Raw genomic sequence first — 20,721 nt, forward strand, 5'->3', positions numbered from 1 at the left:
TGCTACGATACGTTACGATACGTGGCAAGTGGAGAACAGGCTTTAGAAGACAGGAAGTTAAGTTAGCTTAAATACATTTTGCTTAGATGTCTTGACTAACCATGCAGATTTGCAATTTGAATTTATATGCTGAACAGTGGATTGTATGAAAATTAGTTACATATATTACGCGCATGTCTTGTTTTGAAAAAACCTCTTATCTTCATGCTACGAGATGTTGCTTTTTCGAAGCATGATTGATTCTTGCAATTTCAATCTGTCTCTAGCTTTTTCTTTGTCAACAATTGATACTTTCTGAAATATTACCTTCCTTTTTTTTTTTAGCGCATAGTCCGCAAAAACATTTACCCGTCTAGAAAACTGGGAACATTTAGTAATTATGGTTTGATTATTGGTGCTTTGCTCAACGGAGACAACGGGTTTTATAATGGCCGTGTCGCTTGCGTGAAGATTTATAACTCAGCATTAAGCGACAAGGAGATTGTGAACGACACTAAGAAGTTTGGCTGTTTAAAGAAATATGGTAAGTGAACAGAGTTTATTGAGTAAAAAGGAGCTTTGTTTTTTTGGGAAGTAAGAAATGATGAGAAAAGAAACTCGTAGAAAACAGTAATTTTTTTGGGGATACTTCGATGTTTTATTGTTAAGCAGAATCGTGTAAATCCGCTTAAGTATATCGTATTTGAAACAAGCATAGTGGCTGCTGGCTAGTGATAACATTCAAACAGTGCATTTGATGTTCCTAAGTAGTGAAATTTACAATGAATTTGATATTGCTCGCCATCTTTGGCGAAAATAGAAAACTCGTAGGGTTTCGTTTTTGGTTGTGATCAGGGTTAAGACTAGGATTAAGTAGGAGGTTAGTGGATATGGTAGAGGTTAGTGGATATGGTAGAGGTTAGTGGATATGGCGAGGAAAGACTTGATTTATGATATTATTTTAAACTAATCGCTATCTTCAAAAGATTACATAGCTACAGAGCACAGACATATAATTTTGTATTTTTGAAAATTGCAATATGAACTGACAGTCTGATCAACTTGTGTTTTATCTTTAGGTCAGTGTCATCGAGTTGATTATATAAAACTAAGAGGGAAAGAATGTTACAACTGTCATGTTTGGGTAATGCAAAAGAATTCAGAAATTTTAACCATCAATGCATATTTAACTGAGAAGAAATGTAACTTTCATTCTGGCTCATAAAAATAAACGAAAACGTCGTTGGTGTGTATGAACAATATGATTCAAGGCACAAATGCGCTCGAAATTCAACATCAACCACTCAGTATTGGTTTGGTGGGAGTTTCTAGCCTGAAAACTAATTGATGACTAAATTCCTAGCTTAAACCGAAATTCGATCGTTCAGGGTTAGTTTAGAACACAAAAACTAGCTGATAAATAATTTACAAATCTGGGGCCGGTTGCACGAAGCCTGGATAGCGATATCCATTGGATAGCAAAAATTTTCAAACTTGTAAAAAAGGTGTTTATATTTTTTTTACGACAATGAAATTTTGTAATCATCGAAACAATATTTTATTTCAGCGAATGCACATTTCAAATCGTATATTATTCTCATACAAGACATTTTATGAACGTTCAGAAAAATTTACTATCCATTGGATAACGCTATCCAGGCTTCGTGCAACAGGCCCCAGTACTCTAACGCAGTAAAGCATTACAAATGCCCACTTTATTTAAAATAAAATTTGAAAAACAACGTCTACATGGAAAATAAAATAAATTAAAAATATTTTCTTTCTTAATTTCCTTAAGTAGAAGCGATTTTATAATGAATTATCATAGTTTATATACTGCTGCATAGTGTCCCAGAGGTAATCTGAAGTTAAAACTTGAGTTCTTATATACTTCAGTCTAGTGTCTTCAACATGAGTGATCTGATGTTGAAATTTGAGTTCTTATATACTTCAGTCTAGTGTCTTCAACTGGAGTGATCTGATGTTGAAATTTGAGTTCTTATATACTTCAGTCTAGTGTCTTCAACATGAGTGATCTGATGTTGAAATTTGAGTTCTTATATACTTCAGTCTAGTGTCTTCAACAGGAATGATCTGATGTTGAAATTTGAGTTCTTATATATTCCAGTCTAATGCCTTCATCAGGAATTATCTTATGTTGAAACTTAAGTACTTATATACTCCAGTCTAATGTCTTCATCATGAGTTTTCTGATGTTGAAACTTGAGAACTTATATACTCCAGTCTAATGTCTTCATCTGAAGTGATCTGATGTTGAAACTTGAGTTCTTATATACTCCAGTCTAATGTCTTCATCAGGAGTGATCTGATGTTGAAACTTTAGTCCTTATATACTCCAGTCTAATGTCTTCATCAGGAGTTATCTGATGTGGAAACTCGGATCCTTACATACTCCATCTAATGCCTTCAATAGCAGTGATCGGACGTTGAAACTTGAGTTGCTATGCATGCATACAACATATTCAATTCTCAACAAAAATTTTACAGGTATCAATGACCAAGAGCCCAATCTACTAGATATCTGACTCGGTGAGGCAAGCCGCCATCTTGAAAGGTGGCAAAACTGACGATATTTACGATTAATATCTGCTTTTCCTGAGTTGATCTACAGTTCCAAAATTGATAGTCAAGGTTTTGTTTTTAAAATGTTTGATAGGATAGGGTTTTTAAAACTTCTTTTAGCTTTTTTTTCTTGTTGATTTATGCTTTTTGCCACCTTTCAAGATGGCGTCCTTGCCTCACATTGACACGTTAGTTAGATATCTAGAGAAATAGGTTCTAAATCATTTGGTAGTATTGCACGATGTTTTTGCAGGTTTGTGAACAATACTCGTCTCATGAATTTTTTCGACCTCATGTCAAAAATTCAAACTAACATCAACACTGTCAGAAAAAATTGTAAGAATTCATTCAATGCTAGCAAAGCAAAATTTAAAGTATATTAGTACAGTTGTTGACTTTTTACACTAAAAGACGTCATTCAAAACTTAACGATAACGATTTATAACCAAAGTTTGTGAATACATCGATACTGGCACAATTTCCCGCGGCGACCATCATCTGAAAGAAAAAGAAAACGTGATCATAAATAGGTTACAGTTAAGGTACAAAGAAGGATAAAACTAAGGGACAAAGTAGGTAACATTTGAGACATTGAGGATATAAATAGGAAATCAAATAGGTTACAGTTAAGTACATGAAAGGATAAAGATAATGAACAAAGTAGATTACAATTGAAACATTGAGGATACGAATAAGGGCAAAGAAGGTTACAATTGAGACATCGAGGATGTAAAACAGAAACCAAGAAGGTTACAGTTAAGGTACAGAGAAGGATAAAAAAAGACAGAAAAGGTTACAATTGAGACATCGAGGATATAAATAAGATACAGTTAAGGTAGAGAGAAGAATATAATTAAGGAACCAAGTAGACAGCAGTTTATAAAACGTAAGAATCAGCCACGTAAAGTAAGCTTAGACAGGATACTGTGTCATCTTCATAATCTTTTATTACAATAAGTGCTTTGTTAATAGCCAATGTGAAAAGCAAAGATTTCAGAAATCCTTTTTCAATACACAAAAGTATGCGAAAGTTTTTGATGTAAGCAAGTCATCCGTCGTGGCCGAGCCTTGTCACCTACTTACAACTTTGTGGTAGATGGTATTCAGACAATGTATACGGTGCTTGATGACGTAAGAAACATGTTGCTGATTTACCTCACGTCCAGGCGAACGGTTAATATTTATTGAATAAAGAGTGCTTGCAGATACAGGCACTTTTGTCTTTAGATCTCCATTCGTTTGCCAGTTGTAAATGAAAGGCGACTGGCCAGCGGACAATATCTTAAAACAAACAAGACATCATGCCGCGAAAGTGGGTACATAGTATGTTTTTGGTTATTTCCCAGTGATCATCATAAACGTAGAGGAAGCAGTTATGTTGGTATTCAAAATAAAGCATTTTTAACGGTACACGAAAATGGCGAATATGAAGGGAAAAACTATCTCACGAAACTAAACCTTACAATTCATAAAATTGGTAAACACGAAACCCTTATTGAATTTTTCATGTTAGTTAAATACATGATTAAATGCACGATAAATTTTCCCAAAAAATTTACACACTTGTTGCTGACTAAAAGTGACTGGAGTCATACCTCTTGACTCCTCAACAAAGGTAATGGAACATACCACCTCCAAATCAACCTTCATTGTTCCTAAATTTTCAACCACTATCCCAATGGTAGTAATTCGTTAAACATTTTTTTGCTACGTATGTATAAATGAAATATGTTCATATTGCTTACAAGATCTCTATGAAACACGACCGCATGTTGCGTAGATTCTGGTGTATCCATGACACTTGTACAGGTATATGACGACAAATGCCAAAGTGACAGCCGCGGACCTCCACCGCATGCCTGGAAACAAAGCAGCAACGCGGTCAGCGGCATAACTAGTTTTGTCAATAGGTGAGTAATCAACAACAAATTATCATTCATTCGCAGGGCCAAAACTAGAACGTTAATTAGGGGGGTGTGGATATTCATATATTCAGTTCTGCCCAACTGATTTTGTTTGTTAGCAATTTTAATTTCAAAAGAAATAAGTTGGACAGAGCTTAATATATGAATATTTACAATCCCAGTATACACTTTAACCATGACGTTTTAAGTGGTACCACAGAATAGACATCTAACAGAAGGTCCACTCGGCTAAAATCGTGTCATATTTTTTCACTACGCATGCGTGACTTCCCAGCAGGATACTTTCAAAAAATCGACATGGAATAGTATTGCACGAGAATGCTATTTTACTAATAATTCAAGTTTAAAGAAAAAAATTGCCAAAATTTTTACAAAGAGTTATCATCTTACAAAGAAGATAAGGTTCCAAGCTTTTGTAGTGCAAAACGATATATTTGTAAAAACATGTATATTTTCTATTGCGATCTAGCGAAAGTATCTTGCCGAAAGACGTGTCTTCTTTAGAATTTGCTTCAGAGAGCAGATGACACGAATATCAAAGGTTCCGACGTGAGTAGACCTTCTGTTAAGAAATTTATTCGGTGGTGGTACTATAAAAATCATGTTTTAGATTATTATTTAAAGTGATGTTTTATAAATCGAGTTCTAAAGCCTTCAGGCATAACCTTAGATCCAGGGATGTATTGCCATCTGTAATTGGGGGTGTGGGGGTTGGGGCTCTTATTCATATCTATGCATGTTTCAAATCCGTAGGTAACAATACATTTCGAAAGATATTAATACAGCGTATCATGAATGTATGAATAATTGCCATTGTTTGAAGTGGTGTTTTATATAAATCGCGTTTTTCAGCCCTCAGGCCTGATTTTAAATCATTGCTTAAAGTGGTTCTTTGTAATCGTGTTTTTTAGTCTCCAGGCATGATTTCGTAAGTTGTACTATATAAATCAAGTTCTAAAACCTCGAGGCGTAATTTTAGATAATTATTTAAAGTGGTACTATATAAATCATGTTCTTAAGCCTCCAGGCGTAATTTTAGATAATTGTTTAAAGTGATACTATATAAATCACGTTCTAAAGCCTCAAGGCGTAATTTTAGATAGTTGTTTAAAGTGGTACTATATAAATCATGTTCTCCATGCATGATTTTAGATCATTATCAAACAACCCATTCATTTAGCGAATGAAATAAGATAAATTCCTTCCTTCCCCGCTAAAACGTTGGATATCATACTCAATATTGTAACTAATAACACCATTCCAGTTTTGCAGAATATTTTACCAGTTTAAATGCAATTGATGCAACCACCCCTCCCCCAACAGTTGCGAATTGACCATGCTGGACAAGCAAATTGGGTTCTATACCATCCAGTCCTGGGTACTACTCAATGCCAGGCAACTGATCCATTTACCAAATGAAACACGACAAATATCCTGTACAATAAAAATTTGAAATAAGCAAACCTTAAACAAATAAATTGTACGAATGTGTTGCTCTTAGTTATACCTCGTTTTCGTTTGGTTTTATGCAGTGGTTTTCCTTATTGCTTCTGTTTTTACAATCTAACAAGAAAAGTCCACGGAATTTTAATTCAAAGTTAAACCATTAGAAGGTTAACTCTAAGGATTACGTAAGTCAAAAACTCACCCCAGACCCTTACTGTACCATCCTCGGAGGCACTGAATATTTCATTATTCGTTTCCCGAAGCGCAAGACATTGTATATAATCAGTATGTCCTTGAAAGATATCCTGTTAAAGGAAGAGATTCTGTGTATTGGCAAAGGTTGTGGTTCTATAATATATCTAAATGCGATGCTTTTTGTCTTCGGCAGCAATTTTAAAATATTCATTTGTTGACATTTTATAGGTCTTGTCTTACTCGAAGTTGTCTAGTTTCCATGTCCCATTGATATAAGTTGTTATCACCACAGCCCGCGAACAGGATATTGTCCTTAAAAAGATGCGTGTTAACGTTGATTTCAACACATCATTGTGCACTCAAAATGTTCGCACATAATAGCAGGGATTGGGCATTTTTAGAGGTAACAAACAGAAACTAAGTTATTCAGCCGACAAGTTTGTTCAAGCTAAGTAAATATTTTGATGTTCCACATTAGAACAATAGATTTCTTGAAGAAATGATGACATTTGCTAATGATGAGAAATTTACATAAATAGCACGACCATACTTGCAGGTCAGCTTCACCACTGTACACAACATCATAGACTAAGTGGACGACATTCACGTTTATGGTGAAAGTCAGAGAATGTAAAATCCGCTGATTTTTATTATTTTCAGTGAAAATGAATACATACGCATGGAAAAGTTTAGGGGCATGAAAATGGCAAAAAAGCGGGAAAACATTGTAAAAACAAACAACAAAAAAGCAAAAACACTCAAAAAGTTGAGTGTTAAACATCAGGAACCGTGGAACATCAGGTAGCGTAAATCATCGATAATTCGGAAGGGGTAAATATTCATGCATGCGTGATATGGCAAAGTAAGTTCAATTGAATTTGAATCCATTGTTTTCTATGCGTTACCTGATCATTCCGCGGTACCTGGACATGCTTTTAAAGGCTGAGTAAGGTATAGGATAACTTTGTGAGTGATATTAAATTTTTCAAACACGTTTTGACGATTCACATGTTCAGTACTTTAAGCACACTAGTCTAGACATGTGCGCATGCCCAAAAATACGCATGTGCAAAAGCGTGAAAAGAATAAAATGCAGAATTTCTATGTACCACTTCATTGTAGGCCAGAGCATTTGTTTCAGGATATCCATAAGATGTGCTATGGCAAAGAATACATAAAATGTGAAATATGATGAAAAGACAAGTGCTTAAATGGATAGGAAGAACACTAGCTATTATAAAAATGCTATCTTATCCTAGCAAATCATTTTTTATATGCATTCTTTTCTTTGAAAGTGCCATCATGTTTTCATATCACTGTGCCTCCCCATTAATATAAAAATTAATGTGGAGGCACAGTTATGTGGAAGCACAGTGATGTGGAAGCATGGTGGCACTTTTATATTTTTCACAGGTTTCTATTACACATGATTCTGATATTGATAAAATAACTTAGATTTATAAAGTCTAAGTAAAACATTCAAGAAACTCAAGTTCTCATACTTGTTAGGCTGTATCTTCCATGCGACTTCTGTAAACTGTGTTAATAGAAAAACGAAGCTGGGTTTGGTAAGATAAACACGTCTAGTAGGCTCTAACATGAAAAATTCAACCTTTAACAGCAGGTCACTCCATTTCCAACCACAAATATCAGTTGCACCACCACTATACACAACAGAATGAAGATGATGCATAAGTTAATTTCTACATACATGAAAATGAATAAACATTATCCAATGCATATAGTACATAAAACACCATTTACAGCAAGCACAATAATCCATAATCTGTAAACCTAGTTTTCAACAATGCACCCTTTCCCCTAACTTTACTTGTTCTTCTAATGTCTCTATTTTCCAACCATACTTCAGTAACACAATTTAAAAGCTATGCTTCTCTTGCAAATATGTTGCAAGTGTCAGAAAGGGTTTAACTTGTGCTACAAATGTTTGGAACAAGGTGCATAAATGGGTTTAATTATATATTAAGAAAAAATGCAAAATGGCACTTTGATATTATATTTAATTTTTGATATTAATTATATATTGTATAACTGCATAATTAAAGTCATTATTGCATATACATGATACATTCTTTCTATGGAGTTTCTGGTACTAGCATGAACTTTGTTGCATATATACCTGATCAAGTAATGTCCAGCTGTTATGAGGGAGTAAATTGGTCCATGATGAGCTAAACATACATATTTTTAAAATTTTAAATATGCATCTATTTAAAACACAATGAAATGTAATTTCCTAGGTATATATATACCAAGGACCGCATAGCATTTTACTTTTGAAGAACAGAATGGATCCAAGAGTTTCCCTCCCCCACATTTATCTTTGTAACATAAGAAGGAAAATATTGGAAGGGAGGTTTATAGCAGGCATTATATTATATTGATTGCTTTCACTCATTTCCAGGGATCATCATGGTGAAAACGCTCAAAATAATTTTTATTTTCTTGTGAATGAGAATGCACAGTTTCATTTTTTGCAACTCTACCTTGGAAAGATACGAAAGGCTTGTACGAACCCAACGTATTGTTTTCAGGTTTTAAAACACCGACAAGGCTACAGAATTAAAGGTGAATAGCATCGTTAATTGAATGCAAATAAAAACGGTATCGAAAGACTTGCTTTGCCTTCCTTTATACCTGAATACGCATATGCGACCAAAGTTATCGCATGCAGCTAAGTAGTGACCACATGGTGAGAAAGCTTGTCCAAAAATTGTGGTATGAAGTCTCATGCGTTCTGCAAGGTTTTCCGCCTATATTAAAGATATATGACAAATAAATGTTGCTGATTTAAAACTTGCATGTTTTGGCACTAATATTATAAGAAATTAAAAAGAAAACCCGCTAAACTTGCGTTTTCTTCCCTTTACCTCATAGTTTGCCATTTTGAATATCTTCGGGATACGTTCGTAACTTGTCGAAAACCTCCGCCAATTACATGTTACTATAGCAACAACGCCACTTGGTGTTTTTGTTTTGACTTTTTACAAAAAAATGGCTGATCAAAATGAAGAAAAGCGATCAACTCCAGATATAGAGGACACTTCTTTGCAAGACGAGATCAACCGAGCAATTTCAGAAAATTCAGGAAACTCCATTGGCTCTAAAAAGTCTGTAACAGCAACAGTCAGCCAGTTGACAGCGAAAGCGTTGCGGGAGTTTCGACTTGATGACGAAGTCCTTCACAATATTTCGGGAGAGCTTAATGTCGAAAGTTTTCATTCATTCGACAGAGGTTTAGATGAAGCAAACGAACAGCAAACTTTGCTTCAAGATGAAGACGGCGAAAATCGTCCAGATGTGGAAACTATTGATAGAAATCAAGTGGAGTTTGATGAAAACATCGATGTTGTCAATACTAGAGATTTTATTGATGAAGGAGACGATTCGGATGGTGAAAATGATTTGGTGGTCTTGGATCCAGAACATGTAAGCACCTGTCAAAGATCATTTAGCATACAAAAATACACATATTGCACAAAATAAACGTTTGTTTTTGTTGTAGCCCTTGATGTTGCGGTTTCAAAATGCCTACAAAAATCATCTTCTGAAGCAGAAAGAAAAGTTAGAGCTCGAAGAAAGAGAACTGGTTAGTCACCTTAGATTGTCGTACTTTAACATTTTATTTTGCAATGATGTTATCGGATCAACCTCGATTCTTGTCCATTACGTTTTTCCACGTACATATATCGCTAGGTATACGCTTAGCATGGTACAATGCAGAGAAATTGTCAAAAAAACGGCAAGAAATAAAATGTTTTGACGGAATTCCCGTTGCCAAAAATAAAAAAACATCGATTGCCAAGAAAATATGCACTATTTCAGGGGAGTAGACAAATTTTAGACGTATGTTGGCTTCATCCAATCAGAGGGCATTCTTAATGGAGTTATCATTAAAGTAAATGGTTTGAACCCAGGAGTATCGTTACATGTTTGTAAATGTAGATCATCCAGGTTGGTATAGTCTTGAGAAGGACTGTTTTTGTTGTTGTTGACTGACGTTTCGTCAACCAGATAACGTAAGAACCAGATAACAAATACTGCTAACCTGACGTTTACTCCTCATTTGACTCTGAAGATGACTACCGTTAAGGTTGTCGAAATGTCAGTCAACAACAACAAAAACAGTCCTTCTCAGGACTATACCAACCTGGACGATCTACATTTACAAACATGGAGTTATCATTCCAGTATATTTATAATTCAATGGTCCAATCCATTGAGTTCTATAATAACTGGTGGGGCTAAGTGGACTGGGACGAGGTTGTCAAAAACATGGATGCCAAAGGACCTATTTCCGCTGAAATGTTCGCTTTGCACAGTTCTGCTCTGTTTGAGGTGACATTTTAGTCTTTGTCCACTCTTTTGTCAACTTAGTAACAACTTCTATACGTTTTCACTGGAAAGCATTTCACGTGGCGTTCACCTTTAATCACGCGAGCGCATTGTGATCAGAAAAGCTTTCATATAAGATCATACATATTCATAGAACGGGATTTTGAAATTTTATGAAATCTATCGAAACGAGTGACATTTTTGCCTGTAAAAACTGGTGCTTTCTTATTTTATCCTTTTCTCACCCCCAACCACCCGATTATGCTAAAATGTATGGCCAAACCACTTGAGTAATACTATTGGCTAATTTGTCTTTTGGCTTGTTAGCGCGAGGAATTAAACAAACGCCATAAAGATAGAGAGGAGATTGGTGTCAATCTGTACAATTCTCAACAAGAGCTCGCTCGACTGCAAATGTTGTTAGAAAAACAACATGATGTTTACAACGAGAACCACAGGTTACGAATGAAGGCCGAGGAGAAGATGAGCGAGGTCAGAGAAATACATCGAAGTAATACAAAATCACTTTCTGAGCAGAGAAAGAAAGGTATTATGTTAGAGTTTGTTGTTTGTGTAAATTTTTTGTATGTCATCCTGCTTAGGGGTAGTCATCTTCAGAGTTAAAAGACTTGCACCAACATTCTTTCATTCTTTGAACATTCTTTCAACATTCAGTAAAAGTCTTGCACCAACATTCTTTCTCAGGATTGCATTAATTTTGATGATCAACATCTACAAACATGTAACGGAATTTTACGCGTTTAAACCATTCAGGTCTTCTAATTGAGCAGAAAACACTCGAGGAGAGTCATCAGTGACATAGCTACTCTCGATCAGGAGGGGGTCAATATTCTTATGTGAATGTTATAATCCGTGGAAAACATTCGATTTTAAAGAAATTTAGTACGGTCTAACATGTATAAATGAATATCCTTCTCCACCAACTATCAAGTTTGCTATACCATTGAGAGTCAGTTATTTGCAAAAGTCTATCTATCTGAACTTGGTGAAATGATATTACGTTCATTTTTTGAAACAACTCTATGAATCCTGGCTCTTTTGACTCATATAAAATTCCCCCCCTCCCCCCGAGAGAAATTATTTGCAGCCTTTTTGTATGTGCGTTAATTCATAATTTACAGCGGAAGAACTTCGAATTGAAGTAGAGAATCTTGCGTCACGTGTTCTATACATGCAAGAGGCAAAGGAGCAAGTGCGGTCTGACATTGCAGTTATGAAACGTGCAGCAGAAAAAGCTCATGGTGAGGTCTCAGAAGCTGAACAATTAAAGAAGAAACAAGTATGTAAGCCTTTAAATTCAAGTATTGGAACTTTCCTTTTCTTTCAATCAACAATGTATCTTAGTTGTTTGTAGATGTAAATAGATTTGTGCATTCCTGTTGAATATTAAGTTTATCATGGTTGAGGTTGTCGAACACCTACACCAGCAGTTTTCCTCTGGAGTTCATCAACCTGTAAGATTTACATCTACAAACTTGTAACAATATGCTGTCACTAATGGAGCTATACGCGGATGGATTCGGACACCATCACTTGGCATGAATTGTCCCCTTTATATCTTTTTGCTATATTTTTATAGGATTTCCTTGTGGATCGTCTCACTCAGAAGGTAGAAAGACTACACGAGGATATTGCAATGTTTGACGCTCAAAGGATCGCCCAGGAAGAGGAAACAAAGTCAACACAGAAAACTCTCGCCGAGGCTATTAATGAAATTGAGGTAAATTATAACTGACTTATTTATTTGGACGAGCTGAAGGTTTTGTGATGAGAGGAGGACTAGGAGCTAATATACATATCGACCATGATTAGCAGTTAACGAGGAAAAGAAGGATGATGAAATATACGCAAATATTGATAAGGCAATAGCGTTTACATAGTTAGTCACAATATATTTCCGTTGCCAATCGATTGGTTTCATTTTATTTTTTTTGACATTTTGAACAATTGGCATTATTATTTATAACCATTGGCATATTATTTTGAAATTTACAATCATGTTATTAAAATATTTGAATTTAAATTTAGCAGATATACGTCATTTTTCGTGTCCAACGCTGTATCCACTTTTGGCCACTGTACATATTAAACAAGAATAATATTTAGCTTAGGTTTTACTTCTTGGTGATGATAAACTAGGTTATTATTGTTTTTATTTCGCAACTTCAAATCTGTTATGCATGAAAATGTAACCTGAAAATGAAAATTTCAGAATTGCTTTTTGTTTGTTACATGCACATCTAAAATTTGTTTTCGGCTGTTTTTAAAACTCGAGAAGTCGAAATGTACCTTTTGACTTGTTGGAGCAGAGCTTCATGCCTGTTCTGATGTCACGTGGATAGTACGACGCTTTAATGAAGAAATAGAGAAAAGTTACGAAAGTAAGTTGTTTGTAAACATACATGTATCTTGCAGGCGATAGAACTGGAGAAGAAGCAGTTATATCAGCAATGGCAGAATAGTTTGATCGGCATAAGTCGTCGTGATGAAGCATATGCGGCCATGCAGCAAGCCATAAGGTATGTTGTACAATGCTGCAATGGTTTGGAAAGGCTTTTTAATGAGATTATAAGGGAACCTATGTATAGTAAAAATAAGAGTACAGCATGTATTGTTTTGTAAACGTCTTTCGTGTATGCGCTATTATTATTTTTTATGTATTGATATATTGATGATTATGTAATGTTTGTTATACAAAGGTCTTTCATATATTGCGTTATAAAGGCCTCTTATGTATTGTGTTGTAAAACGATCTCATGTATAGTGCTATATGAGTACCCTGGGCATGTTGTAAAGTATGTCATGAATAGTATGGAAATGTTTTTCTTTTTTCTCTAAAAGATTGACCTATTTGTGAGAACTTGATTTCTTATTTCAGCCGTACACTGTTTCAAATGTAATATCATTTACATTTACTCAAAATACTATAATACATAATACATAACATATAACAAGAAGATTCAAATGCTCTCTTTCCTTTAGTCTTCAAAAAGAACATATCAGGACGATTGAAACAGAACTTGATGGCTTCCGCAACTCCATCTCCAAGGCTCAAACGACCAATGAACAGTTGACTTTGATGCAACACAGAGTTGAAGCTGACATAGCAATGGTAAAGAAGATGATTGGTGTAAGCTTGAACAAACAAGAAATATTGAAAATGGAATATAGTAAATACAGTCGGACACTTCATGAAACTGAGCTGGCTTTAAATAAAACCAATACCGTAAGTACTTAGAAAAACAGTCACAATGAATTTAGTACCTATGGTTACACACTGAGTGACGAACAGTTACTATGGAGATGATACATCCACCTATGTAGTGTTTTTTTTGGCAAGTGCTCATGTTTATTATAAGGGATTAAGAAACTCTGGTTTGTTGTTAATGAAGAGCTTCACCTTTGTGCTTAGGTTATATGAAGGGACCTTTGACTTAGGATTAATGAATTCAGGAACTGTCGGGATGAACTTGGAATGAATATTTTTAAAATGTTCTTAATGTGGAAATCATGAATATAGAATTGATATCATTGAATATTAATGATTGTGGATTAGATGTAGATGGATATTGGTGGATATAGAATTGATTATAGATTGATATTGATATAGGAATAATAGGATATGGGATAAATATGTATAATAATAAAATAGGATAAAATATGATGAAGTAGAACATTATACATAATAGGAGGTGATTAATTGGAAGAAATAGGCTTGCTGTTCTTAAACACTTAACATATTTTGAAGTATTTATGTATTTTGTTTTTTCAGGACATAACTCTACGAGAAAACGAGCTTACAGCTTTAAGAAAGCAGATTGAACGTGAATACGAAGAGAAAGGACGAGTAGAGGAAAATATCATGGAGAAACTTCGTGAGCAGATGACATTTGATAAAGCTGCACAATACAGTAAGAAAGTCACTGATAAAATAAAGAAACGTGGAACTGAATTGGTGAGGATCTCATAGGGATGTAGAAATATGTTAAAATATGTAAATATATGAATTGATATTCTGGAGTAAATACCAACATTATTATTCTGACATGATGTAATATAGTATTTGAAGAATACATATGTATATCTGTATAGGTCTAGATAGAATAGATCATTTAGGGCAAAAAAGTATCTATATATACGTAACATTATGCTTTTCACATTTTTATTATTCTTACATGAATTAATATAGCTAATATATCAAATAATAAAATATACAGATAGGACCAGGAAGGAACTATAAAATATGAAAGGGTTTTCTAATTTGATTAATAAGACAATAATTTTATTTAGAATAATCATTCTTTGTTCAGAATAATCATTTCTTTAGCGCATTTTATTTCGTTATACTTCAAATCAATGACAAACCTGTTGATATAGATATTTACCTATTCTATAAGACAAGATTATAGAGATGGCTATAAGCCTAAAGATATATTATACTTACGTCATTCCATGTATCATGCATTTAAAGTATCTATTACCGCAATATGACACAATATCTCCTTAAGTAGATATACTGGTATTAACAGTATGTAACGAGTATAATTAGCACTTCACAGTACAAAATTATACTCTCCGTAGCAGAGACTTTTATTCTTGGTTATTTCCGTTTCATACTTTAACAGGACAACCAATTGGCATCAGTCGAGAACGATATATCACGTGATCTGATGGCGATTAGTAATGTACGCACACGTGTTCGCAACCTGGAGGAGATCCTTAAGCAGCTGAACGAAGAAATACGAAAAAAGAACGAGACGGCGACGACGATTGAGAATGACATCTTAAAGAAAAATGCCGTGATTGAAAGAAAACAAAGTTTGGTGGATCAATACAACAAACGTATCGAATCCCTGAAAAATAAAGACGGGGTTAGTTATACACCATAAAAGTCGATTAAATTTAAAATAAATAGAACAGGATAAAATAGGATAAGATTGGATACGACTGGATAGGATAAAATAACATGTGATAAAATAAATAATATAGCAAACGGGACGGGATGGGATGGGAAGGGGTGGTACAGCATACATATGCTTAAATAGTTGAAATTGTACTCATTATTTGTTAAGTTTTGAAACGTTGTTTTGCTAGGGTCAACAGTTAGGTCCACTTGAACTGCAGATCAGCACCTTGCAGAAACAAGTGGAGTCTTCCAACAATAAAATTAATGAACTTCAACAGTTTTGGTTGAGAAATCAGAATGAACTGGTTAAGACAGTTGAGAAGGTCGGACAGCAGTCAGAAGAGATCAAGAATCTTAAGAAACGACATTCTATATTGCTTCATAAAAAACAACGAACTGAAGGTCAGTGTCTTTATCTTGTGAAAATCTTGACTCTGAAAACTTTATTTAAATTAGCTGACGACAAAGCCAACAACGGATGTCAAAGGGACATTAAGGGAATAGTGTGATCCTAGGAATGTTTGTACGAAACATAGCGCTATCCTGTGAATTTGAGCAAAACATGCCAAAAAAGGATAAAATGTGATTTTTACGTCATCTTTTATGTGATCTTTACGTGATCTTTTACGTGATGTTTTACGTGATCTTTTACCTGATGTTTTACATGATGTTATACGTGAACTTTTACGTGATCTTTTACCTGATGTTTTACGTGATCTTTTACGCGATTTTTTACGTGATCTTTCACTTGATGTTTTACGTGATGTTTTACGTGATCTTTTACGCGTGATCTTTTACCTGATGTTTTATGTGATCTTTTACGCGATTTTTTACGTGATCTTTTACTTGATGTTTTACGTGATGTTTTACGTGATCTTTTACGCGCTTTTTTACGTGATCTTTTACCTGATGTTTTACGTGATGTTTTGCGTGAACTTTTACGCTTTTTACGTGATCTTTTACCTGATGTTTTACGTGATGTTTTACGAGAACTTTTACGTGATCTTTTACCTGATGTTTTACGTGATGTTTTACGTGAACTTTTACGTGATCTTTTACGTGATCTTTTACGCGAATTTTTACGTGATTATTTTCGGACCTGCGTCAATAAAAGATTCAGATATTCCTTAATGAATTCTTAAAGTAAACCGATTACAGTTGACCAAAATAATTTTTTAAAGGTCAAATCAGTAGGCTAATCATTCCAAATAACAATCTCTATCACTAAACTTGTTTTCAGGAGATATTGAGCATCATATGGGAGAAATGAAGGATATTGAACGCAGCATTCGTAACATGCAAAATGAAATGACAAAACTCAACACCCTCATAACCAAAGAAAGAGGAATGAAAAATAGTTTGGAACAAAGTAATATTCTTACGGAGGATGAGTTTATTCGAACTTTGAAGGTAAGTTAACAATGATGTGTTCAGTTATCTGTTGAATGAGCTGTTATAGTTGGGGTTTGTGTTTTGTCGTATTGTGGAGTGATGTTAATCAGTATTGATCTGATGTTCATGCTTGAGTCCTTAAAAATTTTGGTATAATGTCTTTTTAGGAGTGATCTAAAACTAAAATTTGAGTCCTTCTATATATACATACTCCAGTATAGTGTCTTCATCATGAGTGATCTGATGTTGAAACTTGAGTCCTTATATACTCCAGTATAGTGTCGTCATCAGGAGTGATCTGATGTTGAAAATTTAGTACTTATATACTCCAGTATAGTGTCGTCATCAGGAGTGATCTGATGTTGAAACTTTACTACTTATATACTCCAGTATAGTGTCTTCATCAGGAGTGATCTGATGTTGAAACTTTACTACTTATATACTCCAGTATAATGTCTTCATCAGGAGTGATCTGATGTTGAAACTTGATTTCTTATATACTCCACTAAAGTATTTTCATCAGGAGTGATCTGACGTTGAAACTTTACTATTTATATACTCCAGTTTAGCGTCTTCGTCATAAGTTATCTTATTTTAAAACTTTGGTCCTTGTGTACTCCTATCTTGTGTATTCATCAGGCTAATTGTAAGACTTGAGCTCTTATATACTTTAGTCTAGTGTGTTTAGTTCGAGTGATTTGATATTGAAACCTGAGTCCTTCAAAACGGCAGTGTAATGTCTTTATCAGGATCTTATTGACGATGTAACACGAGTCCTTACTTTTCCTTCCTTACAGGAAGCTGAACTCGAATCAATAGAGATGCAGAGCAAAATTGACGGCATGAAAGAAGAGAAGGAACGTTTATTAAACAGCCTTGTCGAGGCAGAGTATGTTCGACAGTATAATTGAAATGTTACTGCGTGTAGTACGCTTTAAAAAATGTGTCCCAATCATGGTTCAAGAGTTTTGGAAGCGAATCTAACAAAAAATTCTATCGTGATCTGGCGATACCCTCAAAGAAGCCACCAAAATCTTATTCAAACTGCATCCCTTCCACTTCCATTTAAAATCATGCTGAATCTATCTCTGTTTTTATGAAGGGGTTTTGGTAGGGGGAGATGAAATGTGAAAAAAAGTTTGAAATAAATTTGAAACATTTGATATGAGTAAACATTTGATTTGAGTATCTTTTTCCTTTTTTTCATCACTCAACTTGTTTATCTAAAATAATAATGCATACTGTGTTTTTACCAGGAGACAGATCATGTTGTGGGAGAAGAAGACACAATTGGCACGTGAAGCTAGAGCGACGGTTAATGAAGATTACGGACATGGTGAAATTAAAACCATGAAAGCTGAAATACATCGCATGCAGGTTAAAAATTGTTGAATTTTTGGGGGATTACATTAAAAGCTTAAAGATTTTAATTATGAATGATCATTGCAATTATATCCCATGATTAATGAGTCAAAACACGAAAAAACAACAAAACTGAACGGTGATGTGACTGATCTCTCAAATTATTCTTCACAAAGCGTTAAACAAGAATGTTCGTGAACAGATAAATAAGCTATTAACAACACACCTCAAGAATCTCAAAAAGCTTACCAAGAGTAAAACCTTCACACACAGCGAAATCTCTTAGCTTAACACAATTGCAATACTTTATCCTTTTACTAATTATTAATTCTTATTTATCATATATCCTACTATTTATGAAAAGCATACTAAAGATGATTTAATGTTACGTTAGTCGAACCATGTTTATGTTAAGAAATTTTGTCGTTTTTTTCTTCAACTTCCTAACTAATTAATAAACTTTGCTAAGATAGCATAGACCTATTTGGGAAAATTTCATATAATTGACCCCACCTGTAAATGTGGCACTGTTACTGCTTTCTTTTGCACAATTAATGAATAAGGGGTACCCAAGCTCCTTGACTATAGAGCATCATTCAATAAATTTTATTTTCAGGTTCGCTACTCACAGCTCATGAAACAACAAGAAAAAATGATTCAAGATATGGAAAAGTCAATCACGCGTCGGGAGTTTATCATAACCAGGTAAACTGAGAATCTATATAAATTGACATCGTACTTACATCTCTTATTCTTAGCTTTAGTTATCTATTACAACTTACAATAGAGAGATACATACAAGACGATCTTTAGAAATTGATCCTTTTACATATCTCTTACTTACACTGTGCACTCTTGACTTTAGCAAATCCACCAATAACTGTTTTCAATTGCTCTCTATCAGAGGTGATGCTCAATTAAAAACAGGGAAGAATGTGAACACGAAGGGAGCTTACGATAGAAAGATCGCTGAACTGAAGAGCAAAATAAAGAAGACGAATGACAGTGCGACCCATCTCGATAACGACATTCGTGTATTACAAGAAAATAAAAAAGATCTCAGTTCACAGTTAGAAAATAAACAGACAAAGGTGTACGAGTTGCAAGGTGCTGTTGATGAAGTTGACTCGAAGATTGATCTGTTAAGTGATCAACGACAAAGAGTGAGTTTATCATTATGTAATTATTTCAATTAAAATAATTGGGATAATTAATTTAATTTTTACCGAATATATTTATCGCTTCTTAATGTTAGCTTAATTTACCGCGGACGAAAATATTATATTATCCATTTTTCCAGTTTCCTATTTTCATGTTTCCAGTTTCCCTTTTCCATTCCAGTTTCCACCTTCCATTCCATTCCATTCCTTCTTCCATTCCTTCCCATTTCCACCTTCACCATTGTTTCCCCTTCCCTTGTGTGTGTTTGTTTCCTTCTACCATGTTTCCCATTCCATTCCACCATTCCATTTCCATTCCACCACCCTCCTTTCTTCCATTTCTTTCCTTCCTCTTGTTTCCATTCCTTCCATTCCATTTCTACGTTTCCATTCCTTCCATTCCCTTTTTCCATTTCCTTCTTACCATGTTTCCACGTTTCCTCTTACCATGTGTTTCCTACGTTTCCTACCTTCTTACCATGTGTTTCCCACGTTTCCTAACTTCTTATCATGTGTTTGAATATTATTTGAATATACTTCGTATTCTTTTTCTAGAATTTAGCTGATATTTTATCATCTCAAAAAAAAGTCAAGCATTTAACAGCAGTCAAAGAAGGAAGATATACTACTCTTTGTAAAACTTCTGAAACACTGGACACTGAGTTACAAAAGCAAAAAGATCGTTTACAATCCTTGATGAGCATTGTCGATCGTCTCAATCAAGAGTTTCCATATGCTCAACCAGCTTTGAGGAGAATCACATTGTCATTAAGCAGTCGCTGTCAAAATGGCGATTTCAGTTAACTTATTTAGCAAATTAGCTAGTTTGCTCCATGTTGTTGAACGTTTGACAAAATTCACCACGCATTTTATGTATAGTTGTTTTTAATAGAGTTTCACTGTACCAATTTAATGCAGTATTACGTTAATCATGCCCCATGAAAGGCACCTAAATAGCTTCATCGGAAGTCAATAAGGCAGGAGTAAGTTCTTAAAGCAAAGGTCTTGAGCTCAGTTATTTTTTGTAATGGGTTTGTCACAATAAACTTTTCGAAATTTTAGCCTTACATTCCGATTTAAGAAATAACATTTAGATTTAAATCATGAATGAAAAAGTTAGAAATGAAAAATCCGAGTGAAAATATACGCCTTGTTCGAGATCGTCTTTATGATTCAAATGTGTAATAAGTTTAAATTGAAATTTTCAGCCATATAAAATAACTGTACAAGCAATCTAGATGTCATCGATTGAGATTGAATAGAAGATATTTGCCTTTTGCTCGGAATGTAATCGGAATTTGAAGCAATTTCTGCAGAATAACCTGCTAAAAAGAAATGCTTGCTATAGAAAAATATAGTTTAAAAAGGTATAACGCAGTACAAAGTACCAAAAGAT

General features: G+C 34.4%; 2 protein-coding genes across 2 annotated transcripts; one reads left to right on the forward strand and one right to left on the reverse strand.

Annotated features, from left to right (window-relative positions):
• Window positions 1-2,884: 2,884 nt before the first annotated feature.
• LOC124448291 (THO complex subunit 6 homolog) lies at window positions 2,885-9,042 on the reverse strand. The gene is made up of 14 exons (XM_046999287.1): window positions 9,020-9,042; window positions 8,787-8,902; window positions 8,636-8,703; window positions 8,269-8,320; window positions 7,741-7,792; window positions 7,631-7,665; window positions 7,238-7,286; window positions 6,369-6,440; window positions 6,136-6,238; window positions 5,995-6,050; window positions 5,853-5,921; window positions 4,308-4,421; window positions 3,718-3,843; window positions 2,885-3,060 (listed from the first exon to the last, which is right to left on the reverse strand). The coding sequence occupies exons 1-14, from the start codon at window positions 9,032-9,034 to the stop codon at window positions 2,977-2,979; spliced, it is 1,011 nt and encodes a 336-aa protein (XP_046855243.1). The 5' UTR covers window positions 9,035-9,042; the 3' UTR covers window positions 2,885-2,976.
• An 81-nt stretch (window positions 9,043-9,123) lies between these two features.
• Window positions 9,124-20,386, forward strand: LOC124448480 (coiled-coil domain-containing protein 40-like). Its single transcript, XM_046999496.1, has 16 exons — window positions 9,124-9,578; window positions 9,655-9,738; window positions 10,812-11,031; window positions 11,627-11,784; window positions 12,085-12,225; window positions 12,921-13,024; window positions 13,488-13,731; window positions 14,278-14,460; window positions 15,131-15,376; window positions 15,600-15,813; window positions 16,652-16,821; window positions 17,601-17,692; window positions 18,060-18,180; window positions 18,782-18,870; window positions 19,070-19,328; window positions 19,881-20,386. The coding sequence occupies exons 1-16, from the start codon at window positions 9,144-9,146 to the stop codon at window positions 20,127-20,129; spliced, it is 3,009 nt and encodes a 1,002-aa protein (XP_046855452.1). The 5' UTR covers window positions 9,124-9,143; the 3' UTR covers window positions 20,130-20,386.
• The last annotated feature ends 335 nt before the right edge of the window (window positions 20,387-20,721 follow it).

The sequence above is a fragment of the Xenia sp. Carnegie-2017 genome, unplaced genomic scaffold (assembly GCF_021976095.1).
Source record: "Xenia sp. Carnegie-2017 unplaced genomic scaffold, XeniaSp_v1 HiC_scaffold_23, whole genome shotgun sequence".
NCBI classification, from domain to species: Eukaryota; Metazoa; Cnidaria; class Anthozoa; order Malacalcyonacea; family Xeniidae; genus Xenia; species Xenia sp. Carnegie-2017.

Coding starts and splice junctions, on each gene's coding strand:
- LOC124448291 (XM_046999287.1), bottom strand. Junction 6,239..6,368: donor TGGAAACTAGACAACTTCGA/GTAAGACAAGAC, acceptor TTCCTTTAACAG/GATATCTTTCAAGGACATAC. Junction 3,844..4,307: donor TCGTGTTTCATAGAGATCTT/GTAAGCAATATG, acceptor GTTTGTTTTAAG/ATATTGTCCGCTGGCCAGTC.
- LOC124448480 (XM_046999496.1), top strand. CDS start 9,144: ATGGCTGATCAAAATGAAGAAAAGCGATCAACTCCAGATATAGAGGAC. Junction 12,226..12,920: donor AGGCTATTAATGAAATTGAG/GTAAATTATAAC, acceptor TGTATCTTGCAG/GCGATAGAACTGGAGAAGAA. Junction 17,693..18,059: donor AACAGCCTTGTCGAGGCAGA/GTATGTTCGACA, acceptor TGTTTTTACCAG/GAGACAGATCATGTTGTGGG.